Source organism: Fistularia commersonii, chromosome 28, assembly GCF_037954325.1.
Source record: "Fistularia commersonii isolate RoL2024-O1a breed Wild chromosome 28, RoL_Fcom_v1.0, whole genome shotgun sequence".
NCBI classification, from domain to species: Eukaryota; Metazoa; Chordata; class Actinopteri; order Syngnathiformes; family Fistulariidae; genus Fistularia; species Fistularia commersonii.
In genome coordinates, this window is record NC_141311.1 from 11,184,719 (window position 1) to 11,212,500 (window position 27,782).

At 39.5% G+C, this 27,782-nt stretch overlaps 2 protein-coding genes across 2 annotated transcripts in view; one reads left to right on the forward strand and one right to left on the reverse strand.

The window, feature by feature from the left end:
• Positions 1 to 1,802: 1,802 nt before the first annotated feature.
• On the reverse strand, positions 1,803 to 13,779 carry LOC147217592 (intraflagellar transport protein 57 homolog). The gene is made up of 15 exons (XM_086176449.1): positions 13,628 to 13,779; positions 13,123 to 13,297; positions 11,721 to 11,839; positions 11,185 to 11,278; positions 8,965 to 9,036; positions 8,499 to 8,621; positions 6,913 to 6,984; positions 6,197 to 6,328; positions 5,721 to 5,783; positions 4,418 to 4,484; positions 4,197 to 4,349; positions 3,258 to 3,425; positions 2,487 to 2,685; positions 2,130 to 2,409; positions 1,803 to 1,892 (listed from the first exon to the last, which is right to left on the reverse strand). The coding sequence occupies exons 1-15, from the start codon at positions 13,777 to 13,779 to the stop codon at positions 1,803 to 1,805; spliced, it is 1,959 nt and encodes a 652-aa protein (XP_086032575.1).
• Positions 13,780 to 24,307: 10,528 nt separating this feature from the next.
• The window catches only part of LOC147217593 (protein THEM6-like), a 3,560-nt gene continuing 85 nt past the window's right edge, over positions 24,308 to 27,782 (forward strand). Inside the window, exons 1-3 of the mRNA XM_086175952.1 lie at positions 24,308 to 24,436; positions 26,081 to 26,586; positions 26,686 to 27,782. The exon at positions 26,686 to 27,782 is cut by the window's right edge and continues 85 nt beyond it. Coding sequence (XP_086032078.1) covers positions 26,083 to 26,586; positions 26,686 to 26,793 — 612 coding nt within the window. The 5' untranslated portion in view covers positions 24,308 to 24,436; positions 26,081 to 26,082 and the 3' untranslated portion in view covers positions 26,794 to 27,782. The remainder of the gene's footprint in view (positions 24,437 to 26,080; positions 26,587 to 26,685) is intronic.

The following is a 27,782-nucleotide window of genomic DNA, read 5'->3' on the forward strand; positions in this document are numbered from 1 at the left end:
GCACTCGACTGTTTGGATTTCAGCTTGCATTTTTTCTTTTTAAAAAGTCATCAAACTCGTCAAACACCCACGAACAACATCAGAATTTGCAAGAACCACCTGCACCTTTTCAGTTAGGACTGAATTAAATTTGGACTCTTCAGTTAGCCCATGTTTAACTTGCATAATCTTTGCTGACCTTGGCACATTAGTCAAGAAACTGGTGTGGTCATCTCGACATTGTGTACATTTCTGCGGTGTTTACATTTCATTACATTACTTTGTCCTACACATGCTGCCTTTTATTGTACTATTTATTTTAAACTTATGTGATTTATCAGGAATACTTGCAATAAACTATCTGGCAGTCACCGTGGGCAGCAAAGAAGGAATTTCATTCTTGAATGTGTCATCTTGAGCATAATGCCATCTTCCATGACAAAGGTTGGTTACAGATCCTTTTTTGTGAGATGAATGAAAAAAGCTTTTATAAATCTTTTTATTTTTATTTAAAAGTCTTGGAATCATGTAACTTTACCCTGATTCTGGTGCCATTGAACCTCCCCTGCTTTTATGCTTTCATAAAGCACTCTGACTAGCACCTTTATACCTCATGGGTATGAGGAATATCCTGATCTGTCTCTACCAAATTATATGCACAGCAAAGTGAAAATTCACCGAATGATAGGTGACAAGTATTCAAAGCCACTGATATGACTGATGTCCACCTTTTGATACTAGATTTTTATCTTTCATGGTATGAGCTTAGGCAAACAGATTCCAGATGTGAAATTGTCGCATTTCACTGACAATGGTTGATCAAGTCCTGTGACATTCTTGATCCTAAAAAACATGCATGCAAGTAATGTGGCATCATTTCAAAGTAGCTTACAGATTAATGCATTTGCATGCACACTTTGACCTATTTTTGAGTTACTCTCAGCGTCAACCAGTTTACCATCATATCTTGTGTGTCCACATTGTACAGCAGTTTGAAGAGCTTGTTATGTTATGTTATGTTATGTTTTACCATATCAACTGACACTGATATAAAAGTAATCCCGTCCTGTATTAGAAAAAAATCTAAGGACTTTTTCTCATATGATCAGATATCACTACATTACATTTGCATTTTGGTTATTTTTTTATTCTTGTAAAGACAGATCTAATTTTGTTACAATATCAACAGATCAAAGAGGATATTTGAACATCCTAAGTGAAGTATGTGCTTTGTTGCATGGGACTCTTAAATGTTCCGCAATGCAGATTGGTCCAAAAACGTCCATTTGTTGATGGACTGGGGAAAAGTTGAATTGCTACATATCAAGATCAAGCAAGTGACCGGTCACAAGATCACCGGAAACTATTTTTTTGATTAGTTATATCACTGCTGTTTTTAATTTATTCAAATTTGGCCAATAAATTTAAATAATTGCAAATCTTTCTGAATAGTGATTTTATTATATCAATTTTTAAAAGTGTCTAGGATATTAGATAATATATGTCAATATATATTGACCAATGCTAAAAGAATGATCATGTGGTTTACATGCAGACACACAGGGTACAATCCAGTTGCAGGTCAGGAACATTGGCTGGAAAAGAGAGATCTAACCGAAAGGAATATGAAGATTGTGCCAGATCTCCGCTCTTGTCATATTTAATGAATTTGACAATTTTAATTTGGGAAATTTGGTGCAAGATAAAGCAAGTGTGCAGCAGTGTGGTAAAGCTTAAAAAGGAAATTAACATGCTGTTGTTTTCACTTTTGAAGTACAGCTTGTGACAGTATATCTTCGCAGTTTAGTTCATTGTATACTGACTCAGGCCCCTCCTTGCGCTGCCACCTTATCCTGGTGGTTTGCACGTCTTTGCACGTCTTTGCACGTCTTGTTGTTGGGTGCTCTGTGCCCCTGGAAGGGTCACCCAAAACAAACAGGTCCCAGGTGCGGGACCAGACAAAGTGCAGCTCAGAGTACCCTTATGGAGACTAATCCAATTGGATTAGTCTTCACCTTTCTTGGGGTTTGGATGCAGTTGTTTGACCGACCTTGTCCTGGACATTTGGGTGAAGAGCAGGGCGGAGCTGTCAACTGATGACCATCTGGTGTTGAGCTGGCTCAGATAGTGGGGTAGGATGCCAATCAGACCTGGCAGACCCAAACACAGTCCTCTGTCGAAAGGATTTCAACTATCACCTCCAGTAGCACTACAGTCACGTCCTGAGGGAGGTGGGGGACATTGAGTCCAAATGGGTAATGTTCTATGTTTCTACTGTCAAAGTGGCAGACTGGAGCTGCTGCTGTAAGGCCGTGAACGTCAGTTGGAGTGACAACCCTTGAACCCGCTGGTGGAACCCAGCGGTGAAGGATGCCATCAAACTGAAGGAGTCCTAGTGGGCCTTCCTGGCCTGTGGGGCTCTGGAGGCAGCTGACAGGCCAAGCAGCATGTCTTTGGTAGTTGCTCTGGCAAAAATTTGGGAATGGGAGTGGTTCAGGGAGAATGACCTCTGTTGGGCTTCGAGGAAATTATGGTCCATCATCTGGCAGCTCGGGAGGGTGAAGAAATGCTCTATCAACACTGTGTACAGCGGGAGCCGGGCACTGCTGACCTCAACTTGAGATTTTGTAGATCGGTGGAAGTAATACTTCAGAGACCTCAATCCTGTCGAATCGCCTTCCAATGAGGAAGCAGAGCCGGGGGACTCTGGAGCCGACAAACCTATTTTGGGGCTGAAGTTGCTGAGGCATCAAAAAGCTCTACAGTCGCGGGGCTCCGGGGGTGGATGAGGTCCACCCTGGGTTCCTCAATGCTCTGGATGTTGTAGGGCTGTCCAGGTTGTGGAACAGTGGACCAGCTCTATATCCTCAGCAGGGTCCTTGAGCGGGCCTGGGTGTTTGCCCAACCAGTCTACATGTATTTTGTGGATCTGGAGAAGGCATTTGACTGTGTCCCGTTACCCTGTGGGGCGTGCGCCAGGAATATAGGGTACTAAACCCCATTGATTGGCTTTGGGAGTTTGGTCCGCACGGTCGGTTGTAAGTCGGATTTGTTTCCAGTGAGAGTTGGACTCCATCAGGGCTGCCCTTTGTCACCAATTCTGTTCATAATATTTATTGACAGAATTTCTAGGTGCAGCCAGGGTGTCAAGCGGATCCGGTTGAGTGTCTGCTTTTTGCAGATGATGTGGTTCTGTTGGCTTCATCAGTCCATGATCTCCAGGTCTCACCGGAGCAGTTTGCAGCTGAATGTGAAGTGGCCGGGATGAGGATCAGCACCTTCAAATCTGAGACCATGATGCTCAACCAAAAACAGATGGAGTGCCCACTCCGGGTTGGGGAAGAAGTCCTGCCCCAAGTGTAGGAGTTCAAGTATTTCTGAGTCTTGTTCACAAGATGGAGAAGCATGGAGCGGGAGATGGACAGGCGGATCGGTGCACCGACGAGCTGAGGTTAGTGACCAAAAGAACGAGATTGCGGATAGTGACCAAAATGAATTTTCTCCTCAGAGTAGCCAGACTCTCCCATAGAGATTGGGTGAGAAATTCAGCCATCCGGGAGGGGCTCAGAGTCGAGACGCTGCTCCTCTGTATAGAGAGGAATCAGATGAGGTGGCTCGGGCATCTGGTCTTGATGCCTCCCAGACGCCTCCTGGGGGAGGTATTCAAGGCATTTCCATCAGGGAGGAGACCACGGAGAAGACCCAGGACATGCTGGAGAGACTATGTCTCGAGGCTGGCCTGGGAACGCCTTGGGATTTTCTCAGAGGAGCTGGACCATGTGGCTGGGGAGAGGGAAGTCTGGGCCTCTCTGCTCCACCTGCTGCCCCACAACCCGACTTCGTATAAGCAGCAGAAGCTGGATGGATGGATATTAACTCTAAGGGTGTTTAGAAAGCACTAAAGGAACATACATGTTTTAGTCTTTCTTAACATTTTTGAGAAGAGAATATAATTGCACTCCACTTCATTATTATAATGCAAGATTGTATTTTTCTTAGTGATGATAATTAAGATATGAAAATGTTCTTGTTGAAACTTCTTTTTAATCTTGGAAATTTGTTGTGAGGTAATGAGACTTTTGACCTTTATTAAAGACCAAAATCTCTGCAAGCTCAAAGGTCATAAACACTGAATGCGTCCCGCAAAGTGTAACAGAAAAAAGAAGCAGCATGTGTAAAAACAAAAGAAGAAACAGACACTCAAAGATTTCCTTCACAGTGCCCTGCAGCGTGCATGTCTCTGTTCAAGATGGACATTTCTCCAAGCTGAGCTCGAAGTAGCTCATTTTGCATGATGCCAATCCTGACATCCATCTGGACCATCTCGAGCTTCAGATTGGTGAGACTCTGCTTGAGCTTCACCACAGGAGCTGAGTGACACGAGACAGATTATTTGGTTTGATGTTGGCGTTTGATTTTCACAAAATAGGTTTCTCACCTCCATTACACATGCTTCTGTTTTTGTCCTCCATTTCATGCTTCACCTTCTCCAGCTCATCATTGACCTGAATCGCAAAGATAATCATTATTAATTCATGCAAAATGAATGCAAAATGCAAAGGCCCAACCTTTGACCAAATAATATCCAAGTTACATGTGTTACTTGCACTTTATTTTCAGAGGATTTGTTTAATCTTACTTGTTTAGATGATGTTCAAGAATTCAGAAAAAGTATTAAATTACCTCAGACATATTAAAATCTAATATCACTGGTCTGACCTTACAATGGCCAATTTTGAGTATAAGTGTTTATTTAAAGAAGAAATGAAAAAAGAAGGGAAAAAAAGCTAATCCCAATGAAAAATTATAATGAATGACAGGCTGAATCCACAAAGCATTCCTGGAATTTCGGAGAGAAACAATACACTGCTGATGCTTCCTTCTAAAATACTTAAAGGAACTATAACATGAGATACAACAATTTTAAAGGCCTTGGGTAAAAGTGGCATTTGAAACAACTGTCTCAGCGATTCTCAGTATTACATTAAAATGTTGGCATTCATTGCTTTTTCTGTGAAAGTTGCAGGCCTAGAAGATTCTGATCCAGCCCTGCAGACTGGCATGTTGACGGAAATGTAATTACAATGGCAGTTAAGCACTATCTTGACCTTATCTTCCTAATTAAATAAATCCATCAACAAACTCAACAAAGAGTGGATGCCAATAAATCAATTAATAATTAACATATCAAATTTTGAAACAAAATAAAAAATAAGTGGAAAAAACATTATGTTTGCCGTGTAAAATCCGCGTCTCTAACAGTCCTGACATATCAATTTGAAGTTTAAAGATAACCCAAGTTTTTAGCTGAGATTTCCACCATGCATAAAGCATAGTATAATAAAAGTATAATAAAAGTACCATAAGTCCATACTGCATCTGCAAATGCAAACATTACCTTTAAAATGTTCATTTTTCGATAAACTATCCATTGATTGTTTTGATGATTTCTTTAATTTTTTTTTCAGCTTTTTGCAGATTGATAATAACATTTAATCAATGATTTAGGATAATAACTTGCAGACATTTCATTTGAAACCTAGGATAAAAACCAAAAGCAATCAGAAATAATTTTCAAAAGAGAAAAGAACAATTTGGCAAGAGAAAAATAAACGGGATGCAAAGTATTGTAGAAGAAAAACAATGTTGGTGAAAGGAGGGACCAAGCAGAATGAATGAATGAATGAATGAATGAATGAATGAATGAATGAAAGGGTAGTCTGAGCAGTGTATTCAGTGACCTCTGCCAAAGTTCTGGTCCTTTCCATCAGTGCTCCACTGGCCTGCTGGTGGCACTCTTTCACCTGACAATAAATCAACATTTTGATATCAGTTTGATATCTGGTCCTTGGTATCAGTATAAGTATTACAGCATCATTACAATAATAAAAATTCACTCTTACTAATAGGTAGTAGTAGAGTCATTACAATCAAATAAACAACACAGGTGATGGGATTTCAAGCTAATCTCTATACAATTACACTGCCAGGATTACTTCCTACAATTTTCTGATTGATTTTATTAATTGATGCTAAAGTCTGAACTTGGTGTAATCCAACATGACTATTCCTATTCGATGATGATAACATCGATGGCATTAAATAGTATCACAATTACTTTTTTAACCCCTTATGCAGCATAGATAAAAGTATGAATTAACTCTAAATGGAATAATCAAATCCAAATATCTTAGGTAAAGTTTTGCAACTGCATCACCTTACTCAGCTCAGCCTGAGCACTGCGGTGCTCATGGATCAGATGACCCAGCTGGTTGTTGATGTATTTCTCTCGGCTGCTCAACTTCTCTAGCGTCTTCCAGATGTCTTCCTGTTGTTTTTTCAGAAAGGTCTAAGAAGATAGAAAATGACATTATTGTAACACAAAAAATAATTGTCATTTTTATAATGGTATTTGCTATTACTAATTATTCCAGTTATATTAGCACAATACTAAAGTGTTACTATGCTAGATTTACTGTGTAAATGTTTGTGAACATTTTCTGAAGCCTGCCGTCACTAAATCAGGTGGATTGATTTGCTTTTCTTGAATAAACAAATGGAACCAGAATGCTGTGGGCCGGCCTGAATAAGATAAGATAAGATAAGATAAGAACAACTTCATTAATCCCGAACGAAATTGTTGTGCCAGAGTTACAGAAAATATAACAGTAATAAATAATAAAAAGAAAAAGGCAGAATTAGAAATAAAAATAAACTACAAACTGTATGATAAAAGGAAAAATTGTAGTGTAGCTGTTATAAAATGAAATATTGCACAGTTCTGAATATTGCACAGTGAAATGAAATATTGCACAATAAACAGTTGATTGTTGGATCAATGATCTATCAAATGAGAGGAAATTATTGAATGAATGCAGCAAGAGAAGCCTCAGACATCGCAGTTTTGAATTTGGAGATGGTCAGTGAATTCACCTTGGCCTCTTTCAGTGCTATTTCAATCCCATCCTTGTGCTGATGCATCCGGTTCACATGGATTCTCCAGTCCTGCAGAAGGAACAGACAGCATGCGGGAAAAATGTTTCAGTATCTGCACCATTATATGGCATGCACTTTGCTTTAGTTCTCATTTGTACACGTTCAACAGCTGGTTTTGAGAGCCGATGAATAGATAAAAACTTAATTACAATGGCACATCTACCATGAAAGTAAATGCCATGTTTGGGAAATTAGCTGATTTGAAATGATGCCTCTTGTTAGATGTGTTTACTAGAAGCATTAGAGTCTACATGAAACAAGTTAGCTCACTGAGACAAAAAAAGGATCAATCAATTCAACATAGCAGACATTTACAGTGGAACACATTGTGTCATCAGCGTGGTTTCCAAAAGGTGGCTTCATGTAAAGCAATTCTCATTAATAATGATAATTATTCATAGTTTGCAGCGCCTAACCATTATCTTCATGGACTGGCCTCTAAGGTGTGGGAGATAAATATGCAAAAATAAAATTATACAGCATGAAAGCAAATATGAAGTTCATTAAAAAAAAAAAAAAAAAAAACATGATCCCTGAGCTTGTTTTCTCTGCAAAGGAGAAAAATGATACACACACTCTGCCCCTCCACAGGTTGTGGGTCTTATATAGTTTGAAAGCAATGCACTAACTCCCAAGACAAGTGATTATGCACCAGCGGGGGAAAACAAGAAGAATTGCGATATTTGGAACATGCCAAATAGCTTTCTATGCCCTGACGTTCTCAACAATTCAAGTTTGGCTTTGAATGCAGCTACTTTGTGTCAGCTTGAGGGCATGTGTTATTTACCCCTGAAGTGAGATAGAATTTCACTGACCAGTTTGAATTTGGCGCATAATTATTCACATTTTACCACTCACTCCTTCTTACTGAAATGCGCTGCCATTGGTGACTGCTTTTATTTTTTTAAAGAAATCATTTCACCAGCTCTTGTAAGCCAGTGATCATCCTTTAGATAGCCTTGTTACATCATGTTACATCATGCATAAGAGAAAGTGCTTGTGCTTTGCGTCCAATTTTCTTCCAAAGCTTCCACAAATTTGTTGCCTGCTGACTTTCTCTCTTGCCAAAACGACTGAACTCAAAAATGATTTTTAAATATTTGTCCAAACAAAGGGATATCCTTGCTCTGTCCTATGTGGTCCAGAGCCAATGGCCCGGTGGTTGGGATACACTGTCCTGACGATTACCCCTAATTTTAACCTCACACTGAACTCAATTGAGGTTGGTCATCATTTTGCCAGACATGACTAACATTTTAGTGAAAAGTCTCATGCTTAAAAATAGTAAAGAGTAAAACACCCACGTTGAATTATTTAACCTGCCCAGTGTTTGGACCTCCCACCACATGTATTCAATAGAAATAATTTAACTTTGCAGCATCAACTGAAACTGGAAGTCCCTTTAAACATGAGTGGGAGTGGAATGATTAAAAGAAGTAAAAAAAAATTAACACTGTTCCAGAATCTTTGAAGAAAGGCTCACATTGAAATCCTGAGGAGATAATACCTCAGTTAAAGCGTACCTTGTTATCTTTTCTGATTGTGACTTTAAGCTGTGGCAGGACTCGCTCCACCTCAAGGTTCCACTTAACCATATCTGTTACTGAATGTGGGGTCTCTGCTGGTTTTGAGGACACATTTATTTCCTGCCAAACAATCAAAAGTAACAAGTTTCTCAATGCAGATGTTTTTTCTTTGTCAACTACCTTTGACACCTACCCATGATTTACCCATAATGCAGACAGAAAGCTTGAGCAGGCTTAAATTGACATTAACAGAAGCTACTTTTTGCTTCTGGGTGTCATTTTTTATAGCATCAACTTAGATTAATCTCAAGGATCAAGGATATCACAGCATCACATTAAGAGTTTAATCTTTACAAGCTAAAATGGTGAAATTAACGCCGTCTGCAACAAGCTCCAACTGATTTTGATTGAGATTTGGTTTCATTAATAAGGGACTAAAAACATCATATTTCAAGAAGCTCACAGTGCGTTGAGAGTGTAATTTTAGATCCTCAAGGTCAACCATATTCTCCTCTTCATGATCATCTGGCTCCCCCTGAGTTTTAAGGTAAACACAATTACATTTGATTTTGACAATTATTATTGATGTGTATCATTGTATCTATACTAACCCAAAACACTGCAAAGTAGCTTGACAGCATTCACAAAATTTTAAAAATGAATAACAGCAACATGGGCACTGGCATTATCGCATATCTGATTGGCTCCAGAAGTACACTTATCTGAGGAAAGGGTCTTATATTTTACATAAATGCGCCATGTTTGTAGAGCTGCAGTAAGCCAGCATAAGCAGCTATTGTACTTTTCCTATGACAATTCAGCTTAACATCATCCAAAGAAAACACGAGGCACTGCTGTGTGTTACCCTTCCAGTTTTATTCAACTAACATTTTTTTTTTTTTTGCTTTGTCTGTCTCACACATGTTAGCTTTATGTAAAGATTTCTAAAGTAAAAAATGTGTGTGATTGAGATACAGCTTGCAAAACATTAGATGGTATTCTGTTGTTTACAGCTATAGTAGAAACATAATTCATTCATTTATTGTCCATACTGTTTATACACCAATCAGGGTTACAGTGGGACTAAAGCCAATCTCAGCTGATCTTGGGCAGGAGGCAGGTTTCAGCCTCAACCAGTTGACAGTTAATTGTTGGACTGAATATAATAACAGACACTCTCCAGTTCACACTTATCGGTAATCAAGGGTCTACATCCGTGGTCCCCAAACTACGGCCTGGGGGCCGGATACGGCCCGCCTACACATTTTGCCCGGCCCCTGAACAATACCAGAGATGCATTATGATTTTGTTTCATTCTGGCCACGTAATCGTGACTTGTACATGCATAGAACGTAGCATTCTATTCCAACCTTCTGCAGTCTGTGCCTTATCTGAAACCCCTCCCTCAAGAAAAAAAAATCCTGGACACACCCCTGATGAATAACACAGAATAATGGTGAAAAGATTAGGCAAGAGAAAAATAGATTCAGAATGCAAGGCATTTAACCTGCAGTGGACAAATGATTATTTTTTGTTCAATTCAAAGAAAAGGCTGTTTGTATCATCTGTCTCATCTGTCAAGAGATGAGACTATGACATTATTCATTAATAATGTTATCATCTATTTTCTGTTTTTTCTGATTACCTTCATTAATGATATTTCTTTTCTTTTTTTCCTGTCAAGATCCTTGAAAGGGTTAATTTTTGGCTATGTGCGGCTTTCTGGAAAACAATAAATTTTTATGTTTAGACACCTCTGCGATCTTCACACTTTTTGTTACAAACTGGCCCGGCACCCCCGTCAGGGAAGGGAAGAGTTATTTGGCCCTCGCAGGAAAAAGTTTGGGAACTCCTGTTATAAAGGCAGAGAAATCTAGGATGAATCTTATCAGGTAGAGCATCATATACCAGTAGCTTGTTTATTCTTGACCCCTCTCAGTGAATGTGGTCCTCCTATGAGGGCCGATTCAGGAAAGCTCTAGATCCAACATTGCTTAGACTTAAGTTCAGCTGCTATACGAAATACCTGCCACAAACATTTTCTGTATTAACAATTAAATAGGATTTCAGTTATGCTCTTTTTTTATCATAGGAATTTTAAGTTTTATCAGTTTATGGGAACCCAGGGTGTAACCTGCCTCCTGCCCAGTGACAGCTGGGATAGAATCCAGCCCAAACATGACCCTAATGCCAGATAAGCAGGTACAAACAAAGAATGAATGAATGAATGAATTATCTGTCTATACAGAAATATTTATGAAATTTTCTGATAAAATAAAACATGTTTTTTAACATCTTTTGGGTAATTTTCAATTGTATTAAAAATTTTCCGAGGAAAATAATTGTATTACTGGTTTATTTATCAAATGAATTACTGATGCAATGTGTGAAAAAGATGTATTTCATTCTTATTTGTATCACATACTTAAGAACATACCCATAAGTTGCAGGATCTTGAAATTTCAAATTCAAACAAGTTTCTCTGTTGTTCTCCCCTGTTAGCTGTAGCGTCACAAAATCCCCATTGTGTTAAGCAAAAAGCAGCATTAAAAACTATAACCCGCAACTGTTGTGATTCCAAGTTTAAGAAAAATCTAAAGTTGGTCAGATGAATAATTAAATGTATTGTAACTACTAAACAATGAACACAAAATGTAACAGCAAACATAACTTGAATACTTACAATCATCTCCTCCTCTACTGAACTCATGCTCTTACTGAGCTCTACATCATTCTCAATAACAGACTCCTCCTCTGCCTCTTTGGGGTATTCTGGCCTGGGTTGGGAGAGAAAAGAGACATTCTTCTCAGAAAATAACCGGACAGTAACATTCTAAAAAATCAGGTCTGATTGTTGGAATACAAACATAATTATGGTTTAAACCTATGAATGTATGTTTTTTTATACAGTCTTGTAATTATTTAAATAATGGTAATAATATATTAAAACAGTGCTGTTTTCTCAATAGCCAAGTGAATCTGAAATCTGTAAATTAAAATGTTTATTTCTATTTTTTTTTGCAATTCTAGTGATGCTGTGGGACATGCTGTCACTTGTTGTCCATTAGTACAATATGATGTGATGTGATGCCAGGGCCTATAAAAAGCATTCAAAATTTAGCAAAACTTAAATGTGAAGTAATGTAGCTACATGCAAACAGTACAATAAAATGCAAGAATTCAGTGACTGAAGTGAATGGGGGAGAAAAGTTTTTATACTTTTTAAAGGAAAAGCCCTGCCTCCTCAGAGCCTCTTCAGCCAGTCTGTCCAGCACAAAGCAGACGTACTCCCCAGAACCCGACTTCAGCTTGAACGGTGGGAAATCCACTTTCACACCCTGAGAGACAAAACTGTAGCTTCATGAGCCACCCTCTCTTTTCCCCTGCACTGGCAACAAATACAGAACTTATCATAAATAAATAAAAGCAACACTGTAAGATTTTCATATAAATTAATTGTTTACCGGTATGTGCTTTAAGTTAGTGTGACTCGGAAATCTTTTGGAAAAAAGTAATACTCAACCAGAAGTCAAAAGCCCTATCAATAACCAAGGAAACAACCAGTTCTTTAACATTCACATCAGTGGAACATTGGGTGTTTACACAAGTCACATTTGACTAAATGACATTAAAAGCAAGTAACAGTTCATTAGGTATTTTAAGATTCTCTCTCCTCACTATACTGCCACCCAGTGTTGATCTCCAATATGAAACTTCTGCGGTAGGAAACAGAAGGATCAAACATTGTCCGTTTATGTGTTTATAGTCTGCGATAATGTGCTTCTTTAGCTGGATAATGAAGCAATGATGTCACACCAAAGCATCTCAGAATTAAGATATTTAAAGACGCACTAAACAAGCACTCATGAAGGCTGATGATTAAAAAGAGCTGCAAAAATGTTAAAAACTCAAGGGGCTGAACTTTGTATTTATACTGCTCAAAAAAAATAAAGGGACCACTTGAACAACACAATGTAACTCCAAGTCAATCCCACTTCTGTGAAATCATAGTGTCCACTCAGGAAGCAACACAGATTCATTTTGACTTGTTTTAAGGACATTACATCAAAGTTGGATCAGCCTGGAGTTTGTTTTTACACTTTAATTTTGAGTGTGATTCCTAATCCAGGCCTCCATGGGTTGATACATTTGATTTCCATTGATCATTTTTGTGTGATTTTGTTGTCAGCACATTTAACTGTGTAAAGAGCAAAGTATTTCATAAGAATATTTCATTCATTTAGATCTAGGATGTGTTTTTTAAGTGTTCCCTTTATTTTCTTGAGCAGAGTACTTATTTGTAATTTAGTCTGAAATGGTGCCTGTGTGGAAATGCCCAATCAGACGAGAAGAGAGGATTAAACATCAGGAGAATTTTTGCGTGTTTTCTTGGCTAACCAACTGAGTCACTGGATGATTTAATATGTTTAGTTAGATGATCCAAAAGCTAACAGACAAGAAACACCGCACATCTACTTCAGGATTATTTGTCATGTTTTGTCGCTTTTAATCGTTTTTGAAGACGGCATGAAGCTCCTCCTGGACAATCTTATTGTGAAACTCTCAACAGCTAAATCAAACTTCCCAAAAGTAAAGCCCAGGCGGGTCCAACATCACTTACAAAGGCCTTCAGTTCTGCCAGGATGTTGGATACAGTGGCGGTGGGATCATCGCATTCCAAAGGTTCGGGAAACGGCCTGCCTGCTGTGTTGATGAGCCATGCTGCAATGATGGTGAACAAGTAGAACTGTTCACCCGGATTGGACATTACAGAAGGACAGGAGACAAAATAATGCCTAAAAAGAAAATGAACATATAGGGTGAGATAATATGCTTTTGGTCTTGATGACTATCTTTTCTTCTAAGATCAGGTTCTATGTGGATTCTTTATTAGTATTGTCTTTTTGGTTTGAAGTAAACGGGCCAATTAGATTGTTTTCTAGGGTAAGGACAAGTATTTTAAAAATGTGTCTGGAGTAACAAGAAACAAACATCAGTAACAACAAATATATGAAAATGATTATATCACTTTGATAGGCTCCAGCAGCCCTGCAACCCTGAGAACAGGATATATGGTATGGATAATGAATTAATAAATATTAAGTTAATGACTTTTCTTTTTTCACCTGGTCAGGTTCTTGATGTTGTGTTTCGCCAGAACCTTTTCACAGTTCAAAAGGCTCAGCTTTTCCAGCAAATACTCCATGACAACAAACATTTGATGGGCTGCTCCAGGGCCATGGTCACCCCTATCCCTTCGTCTGCCTTTGTCAGTCATCTGTTTTTGCGTAAACAAATTAAACAAAGAGTGCTGTGAATTGAAAAATCTGTCCAATTTTTATACATTTTTGTCTGGTACCACATGCCAGCTGTCATTGGAGCAGTGATGTCACATAAAGCCAGTTGTATATGTGATATCACATAGGGTAAGTTGTAATGACATCAGTTAACCAGTGTTGATGCTTCACAACTGAAGAGGCAGAAGATGAACCACTTCATAAAATGATAATCGTGTGTTATCTATGACATCACAACTTCTCTTTTGCGTAAAACTATTATCATTCTTAATATTCTCCCTTTTGCTTGCCTTGCATCGTATTACATCACATAAAAAAGCTGAAGTGAATAAATGGTCACCTTCAGCACATTTCAGATCAGAAAAGGAAAGAACAAAAAGAAAGAGGAGAGGATTCTGCTGTGGATATAGTTGGCTAGAAATGTGATACAGCACACTGAAAGAATATGGCACTTAATCAATAGCATGATTCAAAGTAAAATTTCCATCCTAGTTGTTGAATCCCCTTCAGCAAACATGTCTTTATAGAACTGTCACCAAGAATGGAGAGTATAATTATTAATCTTGGAACTTGTGAAGTCACAGGTGGCAACTGGCTCAGGAGGGCAAAGCAGTGCCAGAGAAATTAGGAAATGAAATCGAAATGGCATCAAGCATTATAATATGGTCTCCAGGAATGACCTTAACAGCAGGACAGGCTGCTCTGCAATCGCAGATGAACGTCTGACCTGTCAGAAATTCAGCCCCGTCATTCCTGAGCTTAGACGTCTGCTCATAAAGAAACAATTTCCAAAAATCTGCGGCCTAGTCCAAGGCAAACAACATGATGTGAGCTGGGAGCATGCTGCAAACGCAGGCTACAAGAATTCCCACGCCGTACTGTGCAGTGGTTTCAAGGAAAAAATTCTGTGAACATGGCCAGAAAGCTCCTAAAGCTACAGGCGTTTTTTGGAACAGGAGGACGACCAGAAGTGGGCAATGGATCACTCCAATCCAATGACTCCGCTTGCTTCATCGATAGAGATCGCGGACATTGGGCCAGGGACTGCCCCCAGAAGCAAGGACCACCCAGAGGACGAGGCTGCGGACAAGGGCGTGGCTATTTTATTCAACTGACTTGAGAGGGAGGGGAGGCGGTGTGTGGAGGAGACAGCCAAACATCCTGAAGCATCTGAAAAGGGAAGTAATAGCACACACACAGCTCACGCGATGAAAACCAGCTTGCAAGTAACCCCGCATAAAACATACGGACAATTATTAGACCATACAAAAATACTAGAACAGTCCTAGGCGAAAATGAAGACGGGAACCTACACAAAGTATGAATGTGAAAATTTTCAGAAATTTCCACAGGTCACCGTTTCATTGCCCAAACCAATCACGACGAAAGAAACTGGATCTGTTCTCCCCGTGCAGTTGCTGCTGCAGATAAGGCCCTTGCGGCCTCAAGAGATATAATCATAATCTCTCTTACGATCCTTGTTCCTCATGCAGTCGCTATCATTCTTTTAAAGCGAAAGGCTTCCCATCTGTCTGTATACCAGGTACCTTTGATACCACACCAGTGTTAGACATGCCTAACGTGGAAGTGAAACGTTGCAACATACTCAATCCTGCCTCCCCTGGCCGACAATGGCAAACCACATGTCTGTGTTGCGATCCTTAACGTGATCTGCACACCCGGACCAGACTTAATCGACACGCCTCTGCCCAACTCTGACATGTTGCGATGTGTTATGTCCTCTATTGTAAGTCGCTTTGGACAAAAGCGTCTGCCAAATGTAATGTAATGTAATGTTGATGGGTCACAGGCAGCAGAGTTGGTTGCACTCACTGAAGCCTGTAGATTAGCCAAGGGCAAATCTGTTACTATTTTCAAAGAGTCCAGATACGCCTTTGGCGTCGTACAGGACTTTGGCGCTCTCTGGAAGCACAATTTTTTTTTAAATCTGATGGTAAGCCTGTTCTTAAACATTCTGCTGCCCGCTGCCATAGCTGTCTCCGCCCATACAAACCTCACTGACCCCGTTTGCATCGGCAGATTCAGCCTCCCGCTTATTGTGACCACACTAACATGTTATCACATTTGTGGTGTTATTTTTGGATATGTAATTGTCCATTTAATAATTCACGTTTTGATTTTTGTTCCCCCTATGTAGCCAACCTGTTTCTGCCGTACCCACACCATGGTATTATGATTTGTGCATGAGTAGTAGGGCTGATGAACAGACACGTTCACCTTTTTTGATTAATTTCTCCTTTTTACAGGTTGGTGAAACAGTAAGACAGTTATAACAGTTATAACATATTATTTGAGCTGAACACCCAAAAAGTGACATTGTAATTGTGAGGCTGGCGTATCGTTCTAATGTGTTCGAGGTTACATGTCTTGAGTCGGCTCCACGAACATTCTTGTATAATTTATGATATTTTTAGAAGTGTAAGAGTGTTTAAGAGGATAAAATGGTGACGAAAAAAAAAACCTCGTGGGCAGTTAATAACAAAGTTAAAATTGTGATTCCATTATAAAGATGTTAAAAGCTAGAGTTAAAAACTGTCATTTGAAAACATGCTTGAAAAGGGGTATTAGTTAAAGGACAAAGCTGTTCAAGCCATCTGCAAAAAACATAGAAGCTATGTTTTATTTCGGGCATAGGAAACAACCCACAAGTGTAATGGTGGTTACTTTGTTTGATTTATTGAATCAGCACAAATTATCACTCAGTAAGAAGACTAAAAATGAAATAGTATTTCATTTTGGGGTAACTGAACAAACACAGTAAGTAGAAACGGTACATTTGGGGATGTTGGAGTGAAGTTTCTGTCATTCGGAGTATATTGTGACGATGTACAGGTGAATGTATGAACCATTTGAAGATAGATTTATATTGCATTTGTTAATAAATCCTGTAGTTCTCTTTCTGCTGAGCGGGGCTGATGAACAGACACCAAGTTACCCTGTCTGATTTATTTCTCCTGTTTACAGACGGACATAACACATGGTGCCAACTGGTACCTGTAACATTATCACCTCACATTCCTTTCCACAAGATATTCTTTCCTCTGTGGCAATTATGCAATAGTTTGCTACACCACAGGACAAAACTGTTTGGAAATCAAGTGGCTGTTATTTAGACACAGGTGTGTGGCAGGGATCCTACAGTAACTCATGCCTGCCAAAAGATTTCCTCCCACATTTTGCTAAGTTGACCTATGGGTTGGACCATATATCAAAAGGGGGCATGTTAGATGCGATAAACATAAAAACACCCATTGGTTCACAATAGGTTCAGAGTCACAGCTCAAAAACACTGTGAATTGTGTCTTGTCACACATAACACACGCATCACACAAAATTTTGGAAAACCGATCAAACCAAAAGCAATAGTAGCACATCCACCCCCAGATGGACCTGTCCAACATTTACAGATGGATTTCATCTAACTTACACCATCTGAGGGGAAAAAACAAATCTGGTGATAGTGGACATGTCATCAAAATGGGTCAGGGCCTCCCCCGCTTCCTTCTCCTCACGGACGGCAGTTTCAAAGATGTTCCTAAGCGAGATCATTCCAAGAAAGGGTGTCCCATCAAAAATTTCCAGCGATAATGGACCAAATAACGCGAATGAAGCAGTTGCACAAGTAGGTGAGTTTTAGGGAATTGATTTCATAAAACACTGTGCTTATCACTCAGCCAGTGGGGATGCAGTGGAAAGAGAGAACGGAACAATCAAAACTAAATTTACTTGGTGTTGTGCAGATACAGGGTTAACCTGGACCAAAACTTGGACCATCGTGCTGATGTATATGAGAATGTGGAGAAAAACAGAACTAACCACAGCCCGTACGAAATTCTACTCACAGCACCTCAATGCATTGGCATAGAATCTCCTGTTGGACCTCTACCGTCCAAAACTTTGTGGAAAAACAATATGTCATCCAATTGTGCTGACCTGTGCTAACCTGTGCTTACCAACTTAGCAGACATTTGACGCCAGGTAGCAGCACCCGAACCGGCGCCGGCCTCAGAACCCCTGCACGATCTCCAATCGGGAGACCTTGTTGTCATCACGGACTTTCGGAGGAAGAGCTGGAAAGCCAAGCGGTGGCAAGGACCCTCCCAAATTCTCCTGGTTATCCAGACAGCGGTAAAAGTTGCTGAACAAGCAACCTGGATTCATGTCAGGCATTACAAGAGAGTGACACTCCAACCAGAGGAAGAAATTAAATATTGCTCTCCTCCGACATGTGATATGCCAAGTCACCTACAAGACTGATGGTGAATTAGAATGCTCCGTCCCAATAGATACCTAACTTTTCAGGCATCACATGGAGCTCTTAAACCATCGCCTGAAGGGACCAAGTATGGAGGGCGTGAGACTGTGGCACCCGTTCAGACTGCCAGGACTGTGCGGTCTCAGAGGCGCAGTCTGTATCCTGGCTATATTATCAGTTTCAACTGTGTTTTCAATACATTGATAATAATTCCAAGACTCCCGCCACCTCACGCCCCAGATAGTACATGCCTCTCATCACAGCTTCTGCCCCTCTGCAGCAATCCTGTCCGTGTGAAACAATCCCCCACCGATCATGATATCCTGAGCAGGCCCAAACACTCCAACACCGCATCTCTCCCCACTATATAATTTGAAGAAGGAACCACAGGTACTGCAGAGATAGACCCGTGTGCAATAGTAGTGTACATGCATCCTGAGTGGATGATGCAATATAGGTCCTGGGCTCTCTATATTTGCGTAACTGGGTTGATGCGACAAGACTAATGCCGCTTTCACACAGAGGTGCTGATGTGGCACTTGGGGATTTGTCAGAGATAACACAGGAAGTGATTGGAACAAGTATGGGAAAACTGTATCCGCTGCTAACAGTCACTCACTGCTGAAGGGGAAGTCGTCTATTGTTAGGAGCCCTGCACTCCTGAACTGCTCTAACAAAGATTGCAATCCCATTTTAATTATTCTTGTTAATCCTCATCCTAAGGATAGCAGTACTTACATGTAGGGAGCACAGCAGTCTGGGAGGGATCCGTTGGGGCAGTTCATGATCAATGTAGTTAATAACAAGGATGACAAGACGTCGCAGACACGTACAACATCACAAGACTCACAAGGGTTTAAAATCACCCAGGTTACGAAAGCCAAGTCCGATAACAAAAAATAACACGCAGCAAAGGCAGGAAATCAGAGTGTGTGGTGTGTTGAGCGCACGACCAGGACTGCTGATTGCACCGTCATTGTTTTCGAACAATAACTATTCTCATTGTATGCTCAAACTATGCAATGCTAGAGCCATTTTTCCCAATAGCTAAGAGAAATGTGATGCCACCAATTTTTACACCCGTAATGACCAACCACATGTACCTGACCTGAGCCAATAGAGCAGGAATTGATGTGGGACTTATAAACCATGAGTGATGTATGAAAATCATAAATGTGACTTCCTCTGTAAATGCAACCAAATTAAGTGTGGTCAGAGCGGATGTATGGTGGTATTGTGGAGGGGGAACATTGCAAGGACGGTTACTGGTAAACTGGTAGGGCAGGTGTACCATACTGTCATTAGTGTCGCCGGCGTCCTATTTCCCGAACCGCTAAAACATGCCAGGAATATGCGGTGTCGAGCCAAGCGCACAGATTTCAAAGGCAGAAACCCCTCCTTTTGTTGTCGCTGATTTTCCTCAATCTCTTGGTTTCTAACTAACCCAATGTCTAGAAGCTTGTTACAATGGTTCTGTGGGGACACGTGAATGTTACACAGGGAACGGTCCTGTTACGGCAGGGGTGGGCAAATTTTTTGGCTCAGGGGTCGCATTGGAAAATTCGACAGACGGGCTGGGTCAGCACGAGATAAAATACATATAAAAAAAAAGGCATAAGTTAACAGTACATATCAGACTCATCTGACATTTGTTTTGAAAATAAAACCATCTTGGTTTTGAAGGCTCTGACGTTTGCTTGCATTTCCCGCACAAACCAGTTTTTCCCCTGTAGCTTCATATCCAGCTCATTCATGTGTGTCAGTATGTCCACACTAAAGGCTAAATCACAAAGCCAATCTGTCATTCAGCTCAGGAAAATTCTCAAGTGTTCTCAAGTAGCTCCAAAAATGAAACACCTGTTTGAGCTTCCACATTCAATCATTCACATCAAGTATGAATTCTGTACCAATCTTTGGTGGGCCGAATTAAAAAGACCAACGGGCCAGATGTGGCCCGCGGGCCGTAGCTTGCCCACCCCTGTGCTAAGGTATAAAAGACACGAACCCCAGAGTTGAGTCTTTGTACTCCCCTACAGATTACTCTGTACTCTGTGAGACTTGTACCTTTGAGACCTCAATTAAATATCCAAAGACCATTCTGACCAATCTTCACAGACTTTCTTCGAGAAGCCGCCAAAAATACCACAACAGGCAACCTAATGGAAATGAGAGGCGATCTGATTTAACATATTCAGAATAAAATATGTAGCTGCATGGGTGTTTTTTTTGAAAATGTCCTTAAAATCTCCATAATAGATACCGTGAGAGAATGTTTACAGGCCTTGCGGTTGCAGTTTAGATCCGGTCATGGAATCAGAATGAAGACTTTCTGCGTGTATTGCAGCTTGGGTTATTGACAAGGCATAGTGGCAAAGCTATCTCAATCCTCAGTTTGATAAATATTTATGAATAATAAGATCATTGGTATTAACTGAGATTCAGCTGAACATCCACACTTGACTTGATTGGAAAAACTTAATGCCTTAAAACATAATAGTGGATTTCTCCGGATTTGTCTTGGGGATGTGGATAACACCCATATAGCTTATTTTGTAAAAAAATCAATCAATGTGGCTTTCATTACAAATTGATAGGACGAAGAATGAATGCAACAGCACGGAACCTCTGTCATTCTCATTAATTTGGCAATAGAGTTTACATCTAATCCAGACCTGGTAATCTATTAACCACTGTACGCAATTCTCATTGCAGGGTTGTTAGTAATGCGTTTTTTTTTTGCTTGATAAATAAAAACTATAGATGGATCATACTATATTTAACATTTTTTGTTCCATAATAGCAATTTAAATACTGTACATGATTGCTCAGCCACACACAAGATCCACATTAAATTTAGGTAATGTGGGACTTGTATAAATGTATAAATTTGAATATTGGCGCATATGAGTGCAAGTTGATATAAGGCTCTAAAAAACATGGGAAGCAATGCTACAAATGAAGAAAGACTAAAAATTACATCATAGAGGGGACTGGCCTAGAGGCATTAAACAGTAGTAGAAATGTGGTGAATGAAATATGCACTTTTATCCACAAAGAAAGGGATTCATTTGCTCTTACCATATAATGATGGTGGCACCATGGGTTTGGGACTGGTGTAAGAATGACATCAGTCACGCCATATAACTGGGTTACTTTCATTTTGAAGGAAACTATTTTTATCATAATAAATTCAGACGTGCATCTAGTATGCAAGTATTTACACCTAAAAAATATCATTTTGCAAATACAATGATAATTATGTATTTTAACTAGATCTGGAATTCTTTGTATTTCCTGAAGTAAAAGTTGATGTATGGAGGGTATAATTGGAATTGCCAATGCAGGATGAAACAGAGAACAGCACAGACAGTTACATGAAGCTTCACCAGCTAAACTTCATGGGTTTTGTTATGGGAAAAGCCGAAAGGAGAATTTGTTAAATGGCACCTACATGTCAAACATGAAATGAAACAATGACTTGTCCGAGTGGCAGCTGAGCAAAACCTAAAACCTTACTATTATTTTAAAGTGACTGAAATTCAGTTGAGAAGATATGATTATTTTCTATTGTTTCAGCCCTTCAGTCAAAGTTTCTCGTAAGGCCCCTTCGGGAAATGAATGGTTGCATGTGTTACATTTTACTCAATGACAGCTGGGATAGTTTCCATCCCTCCTGCAACCCTGAGTGAGGATCAGCAGTATTTGTGAATAGTATACAATAAACCCTCGTGAAAACACAGTTCACCTTTTGCGGCGTCACCGTTTCGCAGATTTTTTTAGTGAAGTTTTTTTTTTTTTTTTTTTTTTTTACAGTAGAGTATGTTGTGTTCCGCATCCTAATTGGCTAAAGGACGGTACCAGTGTCAACAATCTCTGCGCCTTGTCTCTGTACAGGTTGCCAAATTTACGTTTGCAAATTAAAAATTTTCTCCATGACAAAACCCACAATGTCGACGAAACATTCTGCGCCAGCAAAGGCGCTTGACGGGGCGGCCAAAGGGAGGAGGAAGATGTTTAACTAAAAAAAAGTTAAACTTCTGGACATGCTAATGAAGGTAGAAGTTATGCAGCTGTAGGGTGCCGTTACGGAATAAATGAATCTGCAGTTACATAAAGAAGGAGGAAAATAACACAAGGACGACAATAGCAATAAGTTTTAACAAGGATGCGAAAGGGGTTGTGACTGTCCGCAACAAGACCATTGGAAGGATGGAGTCTGCATTGGCTTTGTGTATTAATGATTGCAGGAAAAAGAACATTATGCTGGATTGCAACATTATGTCCTTTTTTGTGGCCTCCGCCATGGAACCAGACTTGGTTGACCCTGTATGTTCAGATGTGATACAAGAAAGACGACAAAACTTTCAGGAACTGATAAGGCAATGAGTGGTTTATTAAAGGTCAAGAAATACACTTACGAGAATTCCCAGGTCCGAATGAATGTTACCTCGAGGGGATCGTTCGCCCTCCCGAGATATCAACTGAGGCGCGTCCAGTCAGATGTGCGGATGAGGAAGATTCGGCTCCCTCTGAGGGAGAGTGGGTGATTTATACAACCATCTTGATGGTCAAGGTTACTTCCAACTAAGGAGTTGCTTTTCACCTTTTTTGGAAGTGGGCAACTAGGTTTACCAGGCTGTGTCTTGGGCTGGGCCTTGGGATACGTCATCGAAAGAGCGCGGGTGGTGTTTGAGGAAAAATACAAAGGTGGGTGTACTTTTGCCATCACGTGCTGCATTCCCGCGCGTGAATCCCGTGCAAATTTAATAGTCATCTACAAAAAAACTCAAACACTTCATGAAACCTTTGCTGACAGCGATGGCATTCATGACAGCGAAGAGGAGGAGGAGGATCTCGGGCCATGACGAGTGCTGTTCACGCAGTTTCACCCCCATTTACCGCCAGCAAGGGCTGACAACTAAAGCTGACTACTTGGCGGGTTTCGCCTATCGCGGATTTCGCCTATTGCGGGTTATTTTTAGATGGTAACCCCGCAATAAACGAGGGTTTACTGCAGGGGTCGGGAACCTTTTTGACTGAGAGAGCCAAAAAACCCACATATTTTAAAATCTGATCCTAAGAGAGCCATATGTATATTTTAATACCAAAAACAGCTAAATGGAAGAGAAAGACCAACAATTTTAGAGTACAATAAGACTGAATTTATTTTGAACAACATACTTTGAAAAATACTTCGCTGCATTTATGTCATTCACCTGTTGTTTCTCCACTTGATTTGACATCATAATGGTACGATCATGTACAGTTCTTGCTGAGAAAGGCATATCTTTTATCCGTTTGATTATCTTGTCTTTAGCCTAAAAGTCGTCAAAAAGATCGTTGGCCACATCAAGCATGAATGATTTGGCGTATTCGCCATCTGTAAACGGCTTCCCGCTTCTCACAATTGTTAAAGAACCAACAAAGCTAGCCCAATTGTAATCACCTTGTTTGGCCCAGACACGGAGCTGCTGCTGACTAGCCTGCACTCTGGACACTAGTTCTTGACAGGCCTTCTTTCTGTCATCTCCCGCTGGATATTTCTCTGCAAATGTGGCATGGCGTGTGTCAAAGTGTCGCTTTATATTTGAACGTTTCATCGATGACATTTTATCATTGCATAAAAGACACACTGCACAACCCGCTCTCTCCACGAAGGCGAATTCTTCTGTCCATTCCTGCTGAAACATACGGTAATCCTCATTATTTTTTCTTTTCATCATCTTCTTGGTTAGAAGGGTTCACTCTGCATAAACAAGCTAACCAAAAACGAGGGAATATTACTTCTTGGCCTCAAAGTGACGTGTGCAGGCTGTTGTAAATTATCCAATAAAATTAGACTTTTAGGGTATCGGACCCTCCCGCACACCGGAGTACAGAAAGGATTGGCTCTTTGTTGCGTGCCAGCGCGAAAAGTTGCGGGTGAAAATATCTTAAGATTAAAATGTGTGTGGATTTTTTTTTTTATTGTGATGGCTTTTCCTGTACTTTTTTTTACTAAAGTAACATTATTAGTAAATTATCATTAATTATTATTATTATTATTGATTAATTTTTCTGTTAAGAAATTTTCAAAGAGACAGAGGCAGTCATCAAAAGAGCCACATCTGGCTCGCGAGCCATCGGTTCCCGCCCAATGGTTTACTGTATCACAGTTTGCGTGGCTTAACATCGATTATGAACTCTTTGCACACTCGGGGGCAGTAGAGTGTCGCTGTCGTGTTTAGCCTGCCGGGCTCAAGGAAGAAGAAGTGATTTAGAAACCATGCAACCAAAAACGTGATACACAAATTCATTTTGGGGGCTGCAAGGAACAGCGACCACTGGAGTCTCGAAGGTGACTGTGCCAAACAGAGAGCCAGGTGGGTTTCAATTGTTTGTTGTTTTTCTAACTTACACTAAAAGTTGTGATTTGGTTGCATTTGTCACAGTTCGTCCGGTGAAATAAGGCAATAAATATGTAAGTCAGTCACCTCAGTCCGTCAAGTTTAAGAGTAAAATAGCTGCAATGTTTTCAAGTGTTGAGAGTGGAATGTTAAGTATTACAGTTTGTACAAGACTAAAATCTACTTTCCTTTGTGCTCTGACTAACGATTACTAAAATTTACACCGTGTCACTTTTTTTTGTTTTTGTATTTTATTTTATGATCTTAACTAGCTAGCAATATTTGCAGATTTAATATAGCCTCGCTGAAATATGGAGGCCATTCTAAACAGTTCTTGTAAAGCACTTTACTTTTACTGTTTCAACCTCGAAGTTTTATGAAGTCAAACGTTACCGTTCAAACTGCAGGGCGGCTTATCCTGTAAAACCTGTTAATACCTTCAACCTACCTGCTTTGTGTGTTTTTTTTTTTTGTTTGTTTTTTTTTAACTGAATCACACTGGTCTGTTACTCTCCAGATAGTTTTTCCTCATAATCCTAGACAGATATAAACCTTACCTTTGAATAATGTTGAAGAGGTGCCTCCTTTTTTCTTTTAACTACAGTGAGAATTTTTTTCTGAGCTTGTGAACATCTGAATATAGAAGAAGGGTTTTTAGCAAGGGAAATATAAATGATTTTTAATGGTAAATTTTGTGAACAGCAAGTGTCCAGCAGAGCTGCAGGATTTCTGTCTTAGCAGTTCTAAGCCAATCTTTATTTGGTGCTCAAATTTAAGTAAAGCAGTTGTTATACTTTAGAACAGGGGTGGGCAATTATTTTGACTGGCAGGCCACATTTCTTATTTAAGTTTTATACGCAGGCCGACTGGGTATCATGTAAATTGAGCAAAATGAAAATTGCAATTTAAATATTTACATTTTGTGGCACTTTATTTTAACTTCATTAATGATCATCAATGATCAGATAAATGTACAGTACCAGTGTTATTTTGTATGAAAACGTCTGCACAAAGTGAAATAAAAGGAAAAAATACTGCGTTTCTAAAAACAATATTGATTGAAAATACTTCAAAAATATTATATATACTGAATGTTACATATGCCTCAGAAATATGAAATATTCAAAGAAAATAGTTTGGCGGGCTGGATAAAAAAAGCAAAACGGGCCAGATGTGGCCCGCAGGCCATTAAATGCCCAGGTCTGCTTTAGAAGGTATATACTGTGTATATATATATATATTTGGCACTTATGTATTTGGTACTTAATCTTTGTACTTAAGACCTTAAGACACTTTATAGCCTTGACTTGTTACTTTGACACTTTATAGTTTTATTTGTATTTCTTATTCACCCCCCATTTTTTATAATGTTTTTACAATTTCCTACTTTTATTTATTATTGTTATGTTTTACTTGAAACTCTGGCACAACACTTTCCTTCGGAATAAATAAAATTGTTCTTATTCTTCCTTTTTTTTTTTTTTTTAACTGTATACTGTACAGTGTACCCTGTGAGAGGGTTATTTTAAAAAAATAATAAGATATTTCTTCAGCCAGTCTGACAATTTTATTTGCAACTTTTACTATGTTTCACTGCATCCCTGTGCCCTCTCCCCACAGAGATGTGGTGGCTCCTGTGGGTCCTCATGGCCTTGCTGGCCCTCTTCAGCTGTCTGGACGTTTGGTACTTCCTAAGGGTTGCTATGGTGACTGTGCGGGCCTGGTTTCAACCTCAGATCTGGGATGTCACAGCAGAACAAGTTGTAACGGGCATCGTCACCTCCAAAGACATCGACATGTGTCACATGAACAACGCCCGATACCTTCGGGAGTGTGACTTTGCCCGCTTCTCACTCTACATGCGCAACGGCATATTCAAAGCTCTGCGAATCCTCAGTGCGTCCATTGTAGTGGGGGCTATAACCATCCGCTATCGCAGGGCTCTTTGTATTGGTGAGAGTTATGAGCTGTGCAGTCGGATTGTCACTTGGGATGAAAAAGCCTTTTACCTGGAGCAGAGATTTGTGTCAAAAAAAGATGGGTTGGTGTGTGCCATCATGTACTGTAAACAGAATGTCATACGCTGCAGCCCAGACAATATCATGCAGTATCTGTGTAAGCGAAAGGTATGAGAATGTTTATGAATCATTTTTCAATTATTCAGTGATCTCACAACCAGCCCTGGTTTAGTACAGATTGGATTTTATTTGTTTTTCTCCTTACAGGTGGAATGCCCCGAATTTCCTGAGGACCTTAAACAATGGGTGAACTTCAACTCTGCGAGCAGCCAGGCTTTAAGGGCTGAGAGTGGACTGGATGAGAAAAACAAATAGGACAGGGTATTAAGAATATTATGATTGTTGGATTTGGAGGCTCTAAGCTGGGTAAATGTTTGATAAAAGAGAAATGTGTCTGTAATTGTCATTTTACATCACTTATGAACGCATAACTAGATGCCATGTTTCAGAGTGTGCAGAACAGGAGTGGAATTTTTTCCCCTTCAAATACCTCTTGATTATTGCTGATAATTGAATGTAAATATGTTCAGGAATCCTCATCTAGATATCATCTTGATACCCAGTATGTACCTTTATAGAGCCATATCCCCTCAATATATACAGCTTTTTTTCCAGTTCCTGCATATCTAAACAAAGGAGTTCACATATTCAATGTTTAAAAATATATTTACTCAGTTTATAGATTACTGATTTAAAAGTTCAAAAGTTTTGGCCATTAATAACTTGTGAGCAATAAGAGCATTATTAACACATAGTTGCTCCATAACCTTGAAATGCTCTTTGTTTACATTAATAACTTGTGAGCAATAAGAACATTATTAACACATAGTTGCTCCATAGCCTTAAAATGTTCTTTGTTTACACCAAGAATAATGAGCAATAGATATGAATACTAAAATTAACATACACACAATAAGCAATTGGATTCCTGATAAAACAGTAATTTTAGTACTGTACTGAGGGAAAACTAATAAATGTTTTATGTCACAGTTGATGAGCAAATAGCTTTCTAATGTGCATGCTTATAAGAATATAGATAATGGTCAATACATGTCCATTGATATGATGATATACCCTTATTAAATTTTGAACACCACTGTGCCTATGTTGTGACAGTATTTACATCCTAATACTTGAAGCACTAAATAAACTACCAAACTACATTTTAAGGCGCTCTAAAATCATAGAATTGTAAAACATAAAAGTGATATAGTGTTCCAGATCTATGTTGAATGATGTTGAATACTGAATCTATGTTTATTGAACAAATAAAAGAAAACCACTGATGCATGACTTGAACATTC